Source organism: Balaenoptera acutorostrata, chromosome 15, assembly GCF_949987535.1.
Source record: "Balaenoptera acutorostrata chromosome 15, mBalAcu1.1, whole genome shotgun sequence".
NCBI lineage: Eukaryota > Metazoa > Chordata > Mammalia > Artiodactyla > Balaenopteridae > Balaenoptera > Balaenoptera acutorostrata.
The window spans coordinates 64545127-64558326 of record NC_080078.1 but is presented as its reverse complement, the minus strand read 5'-3'; the positions used below and the strand labels follow the sequence as shown (position 1 = coordinate 64558326).

General features: G+C 50.2%; 1 protein-coding gene across 1 annotated transcript in view; it reads right to left on the bottom strand.

Moving 5' to 3' along the window:
- Positions 1-6996: 6996 nt before the first annotated feature.
- Positions 6997-13200, bottom strand: part of CHMP4B (charged multivesicular body protein 4B) — a 46766-nt gene continuing 40562 nt past the window's right edge. Inside the window, exons 2-5 of the mRNA XM_007193268.2 lie at positions 12110-12287; positions 10273-10387; positions 9097-9223; positions 6997-7866 (exon numbers count right to left, since the gene is read on the bottom strand). Of these exons, the coding sequence (XP_007193330.2) occupies positions 7802-7866; positions 9097-9223; positions 10273-10387; positions 12110-12287 (485 nt within the window). The 3' untranslated portion in view covers positions 6997-7801. The remainder of the gene's footprint in view (positions 7867-9096; positions 9224-10272; positions 10388-12109; positions 12288-13200) is intronic.

Here is a 13200-nt window from a genome sequence, read left to right as displayed (position 1 = left end):
CCTGGGACGCATACCCGCCTTCCCACGTGGAGGCCAAGCCCAAGGAGGAGGTGTCACTCACAGGGCTGACCTCCTTTACAGGACTCCTGGGCGAGGGCAGGGACCTACAGAGCGAGCTCCTAGAGGACGAGGGAGCAGCGCACACCTGCCGCACCTCCTCGCCCGCCCGGTCCCTGGGGCTCAGTAGATAATTATTATTATTACGATTGTTGTGGTTATAATGCCCCCACCCACCCACCAACCCCAGTATCCCCGCGTCCGTCTCTCTCATCAGACCCCAGAAAGCAGGCAGGTGGGGATGGCTGGGGTGGGGGGGATTCTAAGCCCATGCCCATCCCACCTCCCCCACCCCACCTCCTCTCGCCCTTCCCTCCAAGGGCGCAGACCACCCGGGAAGATCCCATCCCCTCCCAGAGGTTCCAGCGGAGCTCGGTGCCTCACTTCCTGGGAGATGGCGCCACCTGCAGGCACCCGGGCGCGCGGCAGCGTCGGTCCCTCAAACCGGGGAGGAGGGGGCGGGAAGGACCCCACTCTCTTTGGGGGCCGGGGCTCCTGCATTGCACCACAGCATCACACCGCCTACTGGATGGAGTGGTAGCAGCGTTTCCCAAAAAGTGTTCGGTGGAAACTACACCCAGATCAAGAAGTTTGGAAAACGCCCCCTGGAGATTCTCCGTGCACATTTGCCCTGAAGGCTGACGAGTTAACCCTTCAGTTCAGTTCAGTTCAGTTAACCCTTCAGTATGAATCAGTTATCCATATACAATATCCGCTCTTTTTTAGGTTCTTCCCCCATATAGGCCATAACAGAGTATTGAGCAGAGTTCCCTGTGCTATACAGTAGGTCCTTATTAGTTATCTATTTTATATATCATAGTGTGTATATGTCAATCCCAAGCTCCCAATTTATCCCACCCTCCCTCATGCTCTTTTAGAACTAAGCTTGCCCTCATTGGGTGGTGGAGTTCCCCTCCCCTTGAACCTGGGTGGGTCTGCAATTCATTGGTAATCAGTAAAACACAGTGATGTGACTCTGACTTCCAAGACTAGGTCATAAAGGTGAGGCACCTCCACAGGACAACTACTCTTAGAGCCCTGAGCTTGGACTACATTGAGGCCTGCATGCTGTGAGGAGCCTCGAGCCACATGGAGAAGCCACACATACCATGCCACTGAAGAGGCCTCCGGGCGGTCCAGCTGTTGACGTCACCAGCCTCCGGGGCTTTGCAGGTGAAGCCCCAGTTACCATGGAACAGAGACAAGTCATCCCCATTGGGCCCTTTCTGAATTTCTGACCACAGAATCCGTGAACATAATGAAACAGTTGCTTTTCACAACTAAGTTTCAGGGTGGTTTATTGTGAAGCAATAGATAAGCGGAAATGCCATCGAATATACCACGGGATCCCTGTCCACACTTTCTGCAAGGGAACCAAGTGTCCCCCCCATAGCTGCCCAAGTGGAGGAGGAAGAGAAGGAAACAGAGGTAGTACTGGTGAGACGGTTTGGGGGAAAAGAGGTGGGGCCTCGGGGTGGGAAGGGCAAACCAGCCCCAAAGGAGTCCCATCCTCAAAGCCCCTTGTGGAAGGAGCTAGGAGCCCAATTCCACTTGTATGATTCTGACCCCACAGCTCCATTCCAGGTCACCTGGATGATTCTAGATCCTGTTGCCTATGGCCTTTCTGCTCTCAGTAGGAAGATTTCCGACAGAGTTGGCCTCCTCTTTGGACCTCAGCACTTGGTCACATTCAGAGTGGCACCTTCTAAAGGAGACAGGGGAGTCCCTGCGAACCTACCCCTCTCCCACCAACATGGCAGGGAAGGGCTTGGGGTCTGGACTCTTGTGGCTCCGCAGCTCGCCAGCTCTGTGACCTTGGGCCAGTCACTTTATCCCTCTGAGCCTATTTTCTCAGCTGTAAAATAGGACAATGAGTGGTCCAGCCCTGAAACAGTTCTTGTGTGGATTAAATGAGATGAAGCAGATTAAGCACCAGGTCTTAGTAAATGCTCCCTTAATGTTTGCCATTCTTTCGAGACTGTTATTCTTGTTGAAAACCAAAAAGTCCAGGCAAGTAACATCAAGTAACATCACTGTGAGCAGGAGAACACACGTCTGCTTTCCCCTACTGCGGCCCAAGTTGCCCAGTGGGAATTTGGGTCCAGTTTAGCCTGAGCCTCACGGAAATCTAGCCTGGGATGGGTGCAGAGTTTGGGCTGCGGGACCCAAAGATTTATGCTTCTATCCTAGCTCCATCTGCTTCCTCTGTTTATTGGGTAAGGCTAGGATGCAGCTTAGCAGGAAGGAAGGAAGCTGTTTCTGCAAGGTGGGTACTCAGGGCAGACAGGAAGAGACCTGGATGGGGAGAAGGGGACTCAAGTCAAGTTCATGTCTTTTAGCTCTGCCTGTACTTGCTATAGGACTTGAAATGCCTTGGCACCTCAGTTTCCTCATTTGTAATTCATTTCATAAATACTTACCAAAGGTCTATTGATTCTGTGTCATTGTCCTGCTCAGACCCACGAGCAAGCCCAAGGTGGCCTCTGGGCCTTTGCACATGCTCTTGAAAACTATCCTCCTGGCTCCCTGTCTTTCACATCTTTTCCTTTGCTGAGTCCTTAGCACCCCTCATTCTTGGCTGAGAGAGTGCTTCCTCCCACAAGCCCTCCTGGGTCAGGTGCCCCCTTCTCAACTGGTTTCACTGCATTGATTATCCAGCCTGTGCTGGCAATGGTGATGAAGAGGAGGATGGCGATGGCCTAATTTTCCCACCAAGAGCTTTGTGAGAGCTGGCACAAAGGTGCCCAAAGTACAGTTGTTGAATGAATGGCCTTCATAGCACAAGAAATTCATTAGCTTCTTCTCTCTGTCACTTATTAGCGGTGAAACCCAAAGCTTCTCTAAGCCTTGGTTTTCACATCTAGCAAATGGGGCTTGTAATACCTCACAGAGCTTCCAAAACCCTGCTGGGTGCTTTACAGGCCATGATCTCACAGCTGTATGAGGCAGCACAGTGGGTGAATAGTGTCCCCTAAATTAATGTCCACATGGAACGTCACAACGTGACTTCATTTGGAAATAGGATCTTTGCAGATGTAGTTAAGGGTCAAGATGAGATCACATTGAATTAGGGTGGACCCTAACGTGATGACAAGTGTCCTTGTGAGTGACAGAAAAGGACACACAGAGACAGGGAAGAAGGCCATGTGAAGATGGAGGCAGAGATTAGAGTGATGCAGCTATAAGCCAAGGAATGCTAGGAGCTATCTGAAGATTGAAGAGATGAGGAAGGATCCTCCCTAGGCCTCTGGAGGAAGCGTGGCCCTGCTGATACCTCGATTTTGTACTTCTGACCTCTTGAACTGTAAGAGAATAAATTTCTATTGTTTTAAGCACCTAGCTTGTGGTCATTTGTTACACCAGCCCTAGGAAACTAATACAGGCAGGTGTGTTATGACCTGCATTTTACAGATGAGAAAAACTGAGGCTGAGGCGTGAGGTCACCTCCCCAGGCTCACACAGTCCCTGGGCACTGCAAGGGGCACGATCTGAAGCTTGTGCGCCGGACTCCAGAGCCCTGTGCTCTTGGCGTCTGTATACCTTGGCCTGCTGCTGCAGTGGTCTGTCCACACGCTCACCCAGTGTCCAGAATTTTACTCCACGGTACCGCTGCTTCTAAAAATGCTACACTCACTTCACTAAGGGAAATGGGAGGCAGCCTAGAAAGCTTCTTCTCTACCCCTCCTCTGGCCCCCAAATCATTGCCTGAGCAACTGGTTTTCTTTCCTCCTTTCCCCCTGCCCTCCCACCCCTCCTTCCTTTCTCCCTTCCCTGCCTGATTCTTAAGGACTGCGTAGACTCCTTACTCTCAGACACTCCAGATCCCTGTCCAGCCCCAACCTCTCCACTTCTACCTCCCACCTCTTCCCAAGCAAGCCCTTCCAGGAGTCAAATCCTCCTGAGGCAGCCCCTCAGCTCCCTGCCCCCTCGTCTCCCTTCACAAGCTCCCCTGGGTCTAGAACTCCCCACCCCTCACAGGCACACAAGCCCAAGTGCAAATTCCACCCCGTCCTGGCTAGGCAGTCCTCTCTGACCGCACACATCATTCACACAAACGCCCTTGAGTACCTGACCTGTGCCAAGGAGATCCAGGAGGCAGGAAATGAAGTGACCTCACTGTCTGGGGAGTGAGTGGGGAATGACAAGAGCCGGGGGGGAGGTGGGAGCAGAGGAAGCAGCAAGCCCGCGCAGGACGAGGCGGGATGTGTGCAGAGGAAGGCCCGGGGGCTGGAGCCTGCATGAAGGGGAGACACGGGGGGAGGTGAAACAGGGGCAGGTCACTGGAGGGGCCATGTAAGCCATTCTGCCTTATCCCGTCCACTTGAGTGCTCCAAAGTGTAGCCCCAGCCCACTTACATCAGAATCACCCAAGGGGTCCCCACCCACCTCTGGGGATGGGGCCCAGGAGACTGAATTTTTAACAAGTTCCCTGGGTAATTCCAATATACCTTTAGTTTTCCAACCACAGAAGAGGAGAGGGTGGAGGCAGATTGAGGGGTTTGAAAGGAACACGTCAGGATCCAATCTGCTTCTTAGAAGAAACTGAAGCACGTAATCTCCCATCTGTCTGGTTTTTGGTATCTGCCTCCAAGGCAGATACTTGATGCCACCTACTCAGCAACCATCCCCTCTTCTTCCTTCCTGGGTTTCTGGAGAAACCCAGTTTAGTCCAGATATCAAGTGGGCAGTAATGGGCTCCGGGAAGGGAGGCCCCCAACCCCACCCCAAGTGGAGGATCCTGATTGGACCCCTTTGTCTGGTCCCCACTTTCCCAGATACCTTTGCAGCAAGAAGTGGCCATGTGACAGTTATGGCCCATGAGACACAGGGGTAGTTTGTGTAGAGTCTTCTGGGAAAGGTTTGCCTCCTGCTAACCTGGGCAGAGGTGAAAGAAAATCTGGCTAGTGCTGACCCTCCTGCTTCTAGACCCCGGGTGTGTGATAAAGGACCATCTCATGACCAAGAGGCAGCAAGCCAGATAAGGAAAAGCTAATGTTCATGGGGAGCAGAGCAGAAGGATACAAAGAACCTGGTTCTTGAGGACACGGTTGAGCCACTGCTACAAATCCAGACTCCCCCCATGCCCCCACCGCCCCCATCCAAACCCCCGGCCAACATAAGACTTTGTGTGTGTGTGTGGCCACACTGCATGGCACGTGGGGTGTTGGTTCCCCAACCAGGGATCGAACCCATGCCCCCTGCAGTGGAAGCACAGAGTCAACCACTGGACCTCCAGGGAAGTCCCAAACCTAAGACTTCTTGTCCTGAGATTATTAGAATATAAACGTCTTGAGGGCAGGGCCTTGGTCTGCTGCATATACTCCCAGTGCCTTGAACAGTGCCTGGCAACAGGAGGTGCTCAATAAATAAGTTTTGAATGGATAAGTAAATGTCTTTACTGCTTATATCAGTTGAATCTTCTGTAGCTTGTAGCAAAGGAATCCTGATACGGTCGCTTCTCTCCAGCCTGAGAACCTCCAGAGAGCAGGAAAGGGACTGGGCATTACTGAACAGTGCATCCCACAGGCCCAGCACGAAGCCCACGTCTAGTAGGATTAAGCAGCTATTTCTCAGAGGAGCCCCAGACACTGCCCAAGAATTAGCTTCAGGCCTGCCAGAGCTGGATGCTTGGGTGTGCCAGCTCCCCTCACCTATTCCTGGGGTGAGAAGCCCCTGAGGCAGCTGACAAGAAGAGCGTAATGTCCACTCTACATTTCCCACACCAAATGATGCCTTCGGACCACTAACTGCAGGCTGAGAAGATGGAATCTGGCAGCAAACGTTGCCACTAGATTCTTGTTGAGGTGGAAAGAACTTCTGAGAACGTCCAGACCCAACACCCAGACAAGTCATGAATTTTCAAGCTACTGTGGTCAAGTCCTGATTCTAAGTGTGGCAGCCCTGGGAGGAGGACCAGTGAGGGGTGAGGGGCAGGGCAGGAGCAGCTTCTCAGACAGGACATCTGAAATGATCTGGTCCCACCCTGCTGTTTCACACATGGGAAAATGTGATCCAGGGCAGGTGGACAGCTTGGAACCCAGTGAGCGATGGCGTGTTTAACTGTGAACTCAGGTTGCCTCTTTTTTTTTTTTTTTTGACTTCTCTTTTTTTCTTATTTATTTTTTTATTGAAGTATAGTTGATTTACAGTGTTGTGTTAATTTCTGCTGTACAGCAAAGTGACTCAGTTATACACATATATACATTCTTTTTTATATTCTTTTCCATTATGGTTTATCCCAGGATATTGAATATAATTCCCTGTGCTATACAGTAGGACCTTGTTTATCAGGTTGGTTTTAATCTCAAGAGGTTCGGGGATGGGTACTGGAGGGCAATCCTCTCAATTCTGCCAATTTGCATGCAGAATTAGGGATGAATAGGCATAGATCCACTTTTCTGAAGGAGAGGGTCCCCAGTGTTCATCAGATTCTTAAGGTAGTATAAGACTAAAGAAAACTAGAGACAGTGGAAGAGGCCGGGTCAAGGTCACAGGGCAAGTCACAGCAGACCTGAGACTAGGACTTGTGAGCTAGATTCTCAGTCACTGCCCTACGCTTCCACCCCACAGGAAAGGCACCAGATGGGCCTAGTCAGTGGGCACACCAGTGTTTCCAACAGGTGGAGGGTCTGTTGTCCTGCTGGCATTGCCCATGGATGCTGACGGAGAACTAGGGAAGACCCTGGAGCCACACAAGAACCAACTCACTCCTGAACTATGCCCAGAGGGTCCCCAAGCAAGGTGAAGGTCACAGATCCATGGCTTCTGGAACCTAAACACATTTCTAGTAAGACACACTCTGCTCTTAGTTCAAATTGTTGATACACATCATGCTCAAGGTTTTCCATGTTTCTACAGACTCCACTGGATACCACGCCGGCCTGGAAAGGGCCAACCCCCAAAGCAAACGACAGACTGATTAAACACAATGGCAAAGTATGAAAATTAATCAAGATATTTAATAGACGGTGCAAACCATAACTTCATCTGAATATAAATGTATGCACATGTTTCCAATGAGTTATCTCTCAGTTATCACAAACAGCAACAAGGACCTTAGAGCTATGTTAGAAAAATGTATAGCTGGAATTTAACTCTAACAATCTCACACGCTCTCAAAAGAACACCAGCCATTTCAAATCAGTGTCACAAACTCCAAAAAGACCAGGCGAGTGGGAGAGAGGAGTGGGACAGAGTGGGAAACACAGGGGCCCGTACACACGTGATGGACAGAAATACAGCTCTTGAGGAAACCAAAATCAGATGCATTATTACAACCAAGGACAAGGAAAAGCCTATGGCTTTAAAAAAATGACTCTTTTGTCAGTACCATACAAGTCTTACAAAGAGATGTGCGACAAGTCAGCTGACATAAAAGGACAGAGGCTGCATTTTCAGATCATTTCAACTGCAAACGGTCGACCCTTTCCATTGAGGCTCAGCAGTGGAGTTAGCGTAGTCCAGAAGCTCAATGTTGGATTTGCAAATACAGTTTATTTTACAGAAATTCAACATTATAAACAGCAGGCACCTCCCAGCCCCCCACCCCCCTCCCCCCAACCCGTACCACTGGGTGCAGACCATGCTATGCAGAGTGAGCAGTGATGCAGCCCTACTGCTTTGCAGGGAGATTCGAGAGCGATGGAACCTGCCTGCACCACGGCCTGCCTGCCCCACACACGCACGTGCCTGCCCGCCTCGCAGGCCACCAGAGTCTGTCTGGGCCCAGCCCGCGCTGGACCAGTTAAATGGATCCAGCCCAGCTCTCCAATTCCTTCATGTCGTCGTCTTCCTCTTCCTTCTTCTTGGCTGTGTGAAGAGAGGAAAAGCTGTTTAGTTTAGGAAGGCTGGCTGCGGTGTTCGCCACACACTCTGGCTGGATGCCAGGGCTGCGCTACACTGCGGTCTACAGAACAGCCCCGCCCCTGCAGCCAGCCTCACCTCCAGGCTATCAGCAGACTGCTTCTCTGCGCCTAAAAGCTGCAACATGCAACTCCAGATAACCAGGCACACCTTCCCCAGCACCTCCCCTCCCCCCACACCGGAGCCAGACAAAGCGGGGAGAACTCTACACTGAGAGTCCATCAGGCTCCATGCGTGGCCTCAGTCCCAGAGCATGCAAGGTGGGGGAGAGCGGGAAGGACCCCGGAAGAGCTCTAATCCCCGCCCGCCACCCCCTTCCACCTCAAGGGCTTGAGCCACCTCTATACACTGCCGGCAGCTTGCTGGACAGCCTCCGGACCCCCTCTGCCCACACCCCATCCCGGGCAGCGGACTCGACTAGAGGGGCCACTTCCCCTTGATCTGTGGAAGAGTGAGGTGACACACCTGGTCACACCCCGCTCCCTGGCCTCTCCCTCCATGCCAAATCAAGCAGCTTCACCTTTTCTAGAAGCTCTGTGTGGAATACTTCTACCCAAGGGTGAAACAGTGCGGGGCGGCGGGGGGTGTGGGCAAGGAAGAAGGAAGTGAAGGTTTTATAGAACCAGGTTTCTAAAAAAGCCAAAGCTGTTTCCTTCCTACCGTGGCAACCTCTGAGGCCCCGGCTTTTACAGGTGTGCACAGCACAGGGTACTAGATGGGGAGCAAGAGCTGTCAAACTCTCCCCTTGTTTGGTGACACAGGGAAAGTCATTCTACAATAATGGTTCTCAACTGGCTGTGACCCGCCCCACCCCCCAACATCTGGCAAAAGCCGGTGACATTTTTGGTTGTCAAAACTTGGGGAGGGGGATGCTACTGGCATCTAGTGGGTAGAGGCCATGGGTGCTGCTAGACATCCACAGAGCACGGGACAGGGCCCCCTCCCAGCCCCACCCAAAGAACGGTCTGGCTATGTCAACAGTGCCAAGGTTAAGAAACCCTGCTCTACAGAGAAACTAGGAAAGAGCAGGTGACACTGTCTTTAGAGCTGTCACAACAGATCCTATCTGGTTCTCAACTCTGGGCAACTCAGGACCCAAACTGAAGCCAACCAACCACAAGATTACCCACCACGTGGGTCATGGGTATGTCATGACTGTGGCTAAGAAGTACTCACTGGGTTTTGATGGTAGGGATATAGAGGGAACATTTGGTAGAGGGACTGTTTCCGGTCCACTGATTTCCAGCAAATTCTTGTCTAGTTCCTCCTGTTCTAGTTCTTCTAATTCTGCCATGAGCTCATCCTGGTAAAAGCAAACACAAAAATGAGAGACAACCTGGGAATCCCAGCCCCTCCAGGGGTACCTCTTAGCTGATGGCTCAGGGGATGGCTCATTTTTTAAAAGCCCCACAGCCCCTCTGAGAAGGTCAGAGGGGAGATGAACTCCAGGTCCACACTCTGTGACTCAAACATCCTAAACATACTTCTACTGGTGAACGTAACACACTACGAGCTATTATCGCTGTCTACATCTGGGGTCCCTGCACCAGGCTGTGAGCATCCTGAGAAAAGGGATTGTATTTTATCATTCCCATTTCTTTATCTCAGAACTGGGCGCACTGAGTGAATGTTCAGGAATGTCTGCTGAATTGAAATAAACTTGACTAGTCCCTCAAACTCCAGTCTGAAAACATGAAAACCCTGGTGCTGGGAGCCAAGGGTAAGAGCCACAGGCTGTTTCCTCAGCTATACAGTGGGAATCAGCACAAAGAATTAGGTTTGATGAAGACAGCCTGACCTTCAGTGGACTCAAGTCTAAGGCAGAATGAGGTACAGGGCCTGTAACTGTATTTTAAAAACCTAACAGACCCAACGTTCTAATTGCCACAGCAGAAATTGGTAGGTGGCCAAGTTCCAGATGGATCCTTCAGGGGGGATCAGGTATAAATGTTCCTTCTTTGGCTTCACCTTTATCTCACATCAGAGTGGTCTGAGGGCAAATCCTGTAAACTTCTCCAGGGCATGGTGACCTCAGCTGCCCCAGCTCTGAGCCCAGGACTCACCACGGAAAGTTGCAGGTAACTACTTGTTGAAAACAATACTGACCTGAAGTCTGCTGAGGGGTCCCAACAAAGGTTCCTTTACTCCACCTAAGCTCCCCAAACAGTGAAAACAGCCCTCAAAACCCAGAATTAGGGAGGGTTAATACCATGTCTATGTTCAAGTCTCTGGAGGGACGAGAACTGGTGATTTCCAAACTACATATTCCTTGCCAGAGAGGCTTCAAGAGCACATCAGAGGCAGCCCAGAAATCATCTGTGAAGCCTGTGTGATCTGCATGAAACCACTCACCTCGTCAAACTCTTCTCCAAACCCTACAGGTTTTGAAATAGCTGTTGAAATCTCTTCTGCAAGTTCCTGCTGGTCAGCAATGTCCTGCATTAATTCATCAACTTTATCGATGTCCCTTTAAATGAAACAGACAGATGTCATGTCAGACAGTCTGTGTAAAGAGGGCCTGGGAGGCAGAAGCAGAAGCCCCGCTCCCCGCAATCTGCTGCCCAGCCCCAGCCCCACAATTACTCCCTCTGAGGAATTCCTTTTTTGTCTTTACTTTGTCTTCCTCCTCCTCTTTAAAATAGAGGATCACAGAATCAAGAAGATGGAAGCATCCTTAGACATCGCCTAGTCCAACACCCTAAGGAAATAAGGCTTGGCGGAGTCAGGTGCCATTGTCAGGGTCTCTCATGCAAGCTGGTAAACACGTTAGATGAGACCCTGGGACTTGAACTCCTGGGCCAGTAGCTCTTCAAGCCCAAGGGCAACTCTGCACCAGGGGAGGTAAAATCACAAATCATAAAACAGAGCCACGCCATTTGACGGGCCCTTCCCATCTACACAGATCCACATATGGCTCCTCTACTAGGCCCCAAAGGAAAAGCAAACAATGCAGAATTATTTTCTATACACTGTCAATCATATAAACTTACAATTAATCAATGTAATATACACATGTATACTTCAAGGCATGCACAGTATTCACTGAGACGTGCTGTGCGCCAGGCATCTTGGAGAACATGGACATGAAGCAGACATGGGCCTCACTCAGGAAGCTCAGTCCAGTGAACATCCCCTCAGACGACAGCTCAGTTATTTGAAGGCTACTTTTCCTGCAATCCCACACTTCTAGAACAGGGATCAGCAAACTTTTTCTGTAAAGGGCCAAACAGTAAATATTTTAGAATTTGTGGGCCATACGATCTCTGTCACAAAAATTCAACCCTGCCATGTGCCACAAAAGCAGCCACAGACAATATGTATTAATGGACACAACTGTGTTTCAATAAAATTTTATTTACAAAAATTGGCAGCAGGCCCACAGGCTGCATTTGGCCAGTCCCTGTTCTACAGCGCGGCTGAGTACCCAAAGGAAGCAAAAAAGTGCTCCAAGCACCTCCAAATATACGATGCCAAGTTCAAAGCACTAAAACAAATGCAGAATTTTGTTCTGTTTGGGAGAGGTCCTCATTTGGAGCCTAGTGTTACCCTGGCCTTTAATTACAAATGTAACAAGCTCGGTTATCTAGTTTCTTAGGCCACTGTATATGAGAAGTAGCCACATAAAGGAAGGAATGCTGAGGTCAAGAACACTGTCAACATGATAGCCAAAGCCCAAGAGCAAGGGGGGAGGCAGAAAATTCCATCAAAAACAGACCTAAGAAGAGAGGGAGTTAAAGCCCTCAAATGTACCACATTTTTCAGGACCCCTGACAGCATGAGGCGAAAGTCACGGGCATTGATTCTAATCCCAGTTCTATCCAAGTTTACACAAACCCAGGGCAAGTCACCTCCCCTCCCTGGGACAAACTTCCCCACCTTGATGATCAGAGGCTTGGGTGAGAGAACCTTCTAAGGACCTTTCCGGCTTGAAACTCTATATTCATCCCAATAACCCTGAATTACTCAGAAAACACTGTTTCATTCCATGAGATCTGCTTCCTAGGGCAGCAGGGCACATAATCCATTTTAGAAGGAGTTCCAAAAAAGAATGCAAATTAAAACAAACTCAGGTGCTTGAATGGATAAGTCAAGGGGTCTGCCCAAGGCCATGGCCCGGGACTGAGGCACTCCAGGGCCAGCACTGCCCTTCCACATGGGTGCCCCCCTCCACCAGTGGGTGGCCACGTACATGTTGTCGTGGGCAGCCTTCATGGCTTTGGCGGCATAGCCCATGTTCTTGAGCACCTCGGTGTTGGTGTTAGCATTCTCCAGGGCCTCTCGCTGGAACTCGATGGTTGACAGTGTGCCATCGATCTGTGCCAGCTGCTTTTCATACCTCTTCTTGCGCTTCAGTGCCTGGAGGGCAGCTGCACAGGGGGAAGAAAACAGGGTTTCAGAGAGCCCAGACACAGGGCAATGTCCTAGAGTTCACTGAGTCTTCTCCCTAACTGTGATGGATGCACTTCAGTTTCTGCTTCCACTATAACAGAGGGCTAATAATCTCTCCTACACAAAAAGCACATTCAGTTTTCTAAGGAAACTATACAAGGGACTTCCCTGGTGGCACAGTGGTTAAGAATCCACCTGCCAATGCAGGGGACACGGGTTCGATCCCTGGTCCGGGAAGATCCCATATGCCACAGAGCAACTAAGCCCACTCACCACAACTACTGAAGCCCGTGTACTCTAGGGCCCACGTGCCGCAACTACTGAGCCCGCATGCTGTAACTACTGAAGCCCGTGTGCCTAGAGCCCGTGCTCTGCAACAAGAGAAGCCACTGCAATGAGAAGCCCGTGCACCACAACGAAGAGTAGCCCCTTCTCGCCACAACTGAAAAAAGCCCGTGCGCAGCAACAAAGACCCAACACAGCGAAAAATAAATTGTAAAAAAAAGAAAATTATACAAAATTCACAGACTTCAAAATGCAGCCAGGCACATAAGCAAAAGTTCACACTCTTTGGTAACCGCACACACACAAATCAAAGCATGGAGGGCACCCAGAAAAAGAATGTGCTTGGAAGTCAAATTGCCTTAGGTTCAAACCCCAACTCTCAGACGTGGTGAGCTACTTAGCCTCCCTGATAGGTTCACTGTGAATGAGATAACATAACAGAAACACTTAACACAACATTAAACATAGTGCACACCCAAAAAACCAGCAGCTCTAATTATTATAAAGCAGCTTTGAAGTATCATTTTATGTCAACTAAATTACAAAATAATAAATAACGACTATAGCAAATACTGGATCATTGGGGGTTAAAATGCTATCTCACAC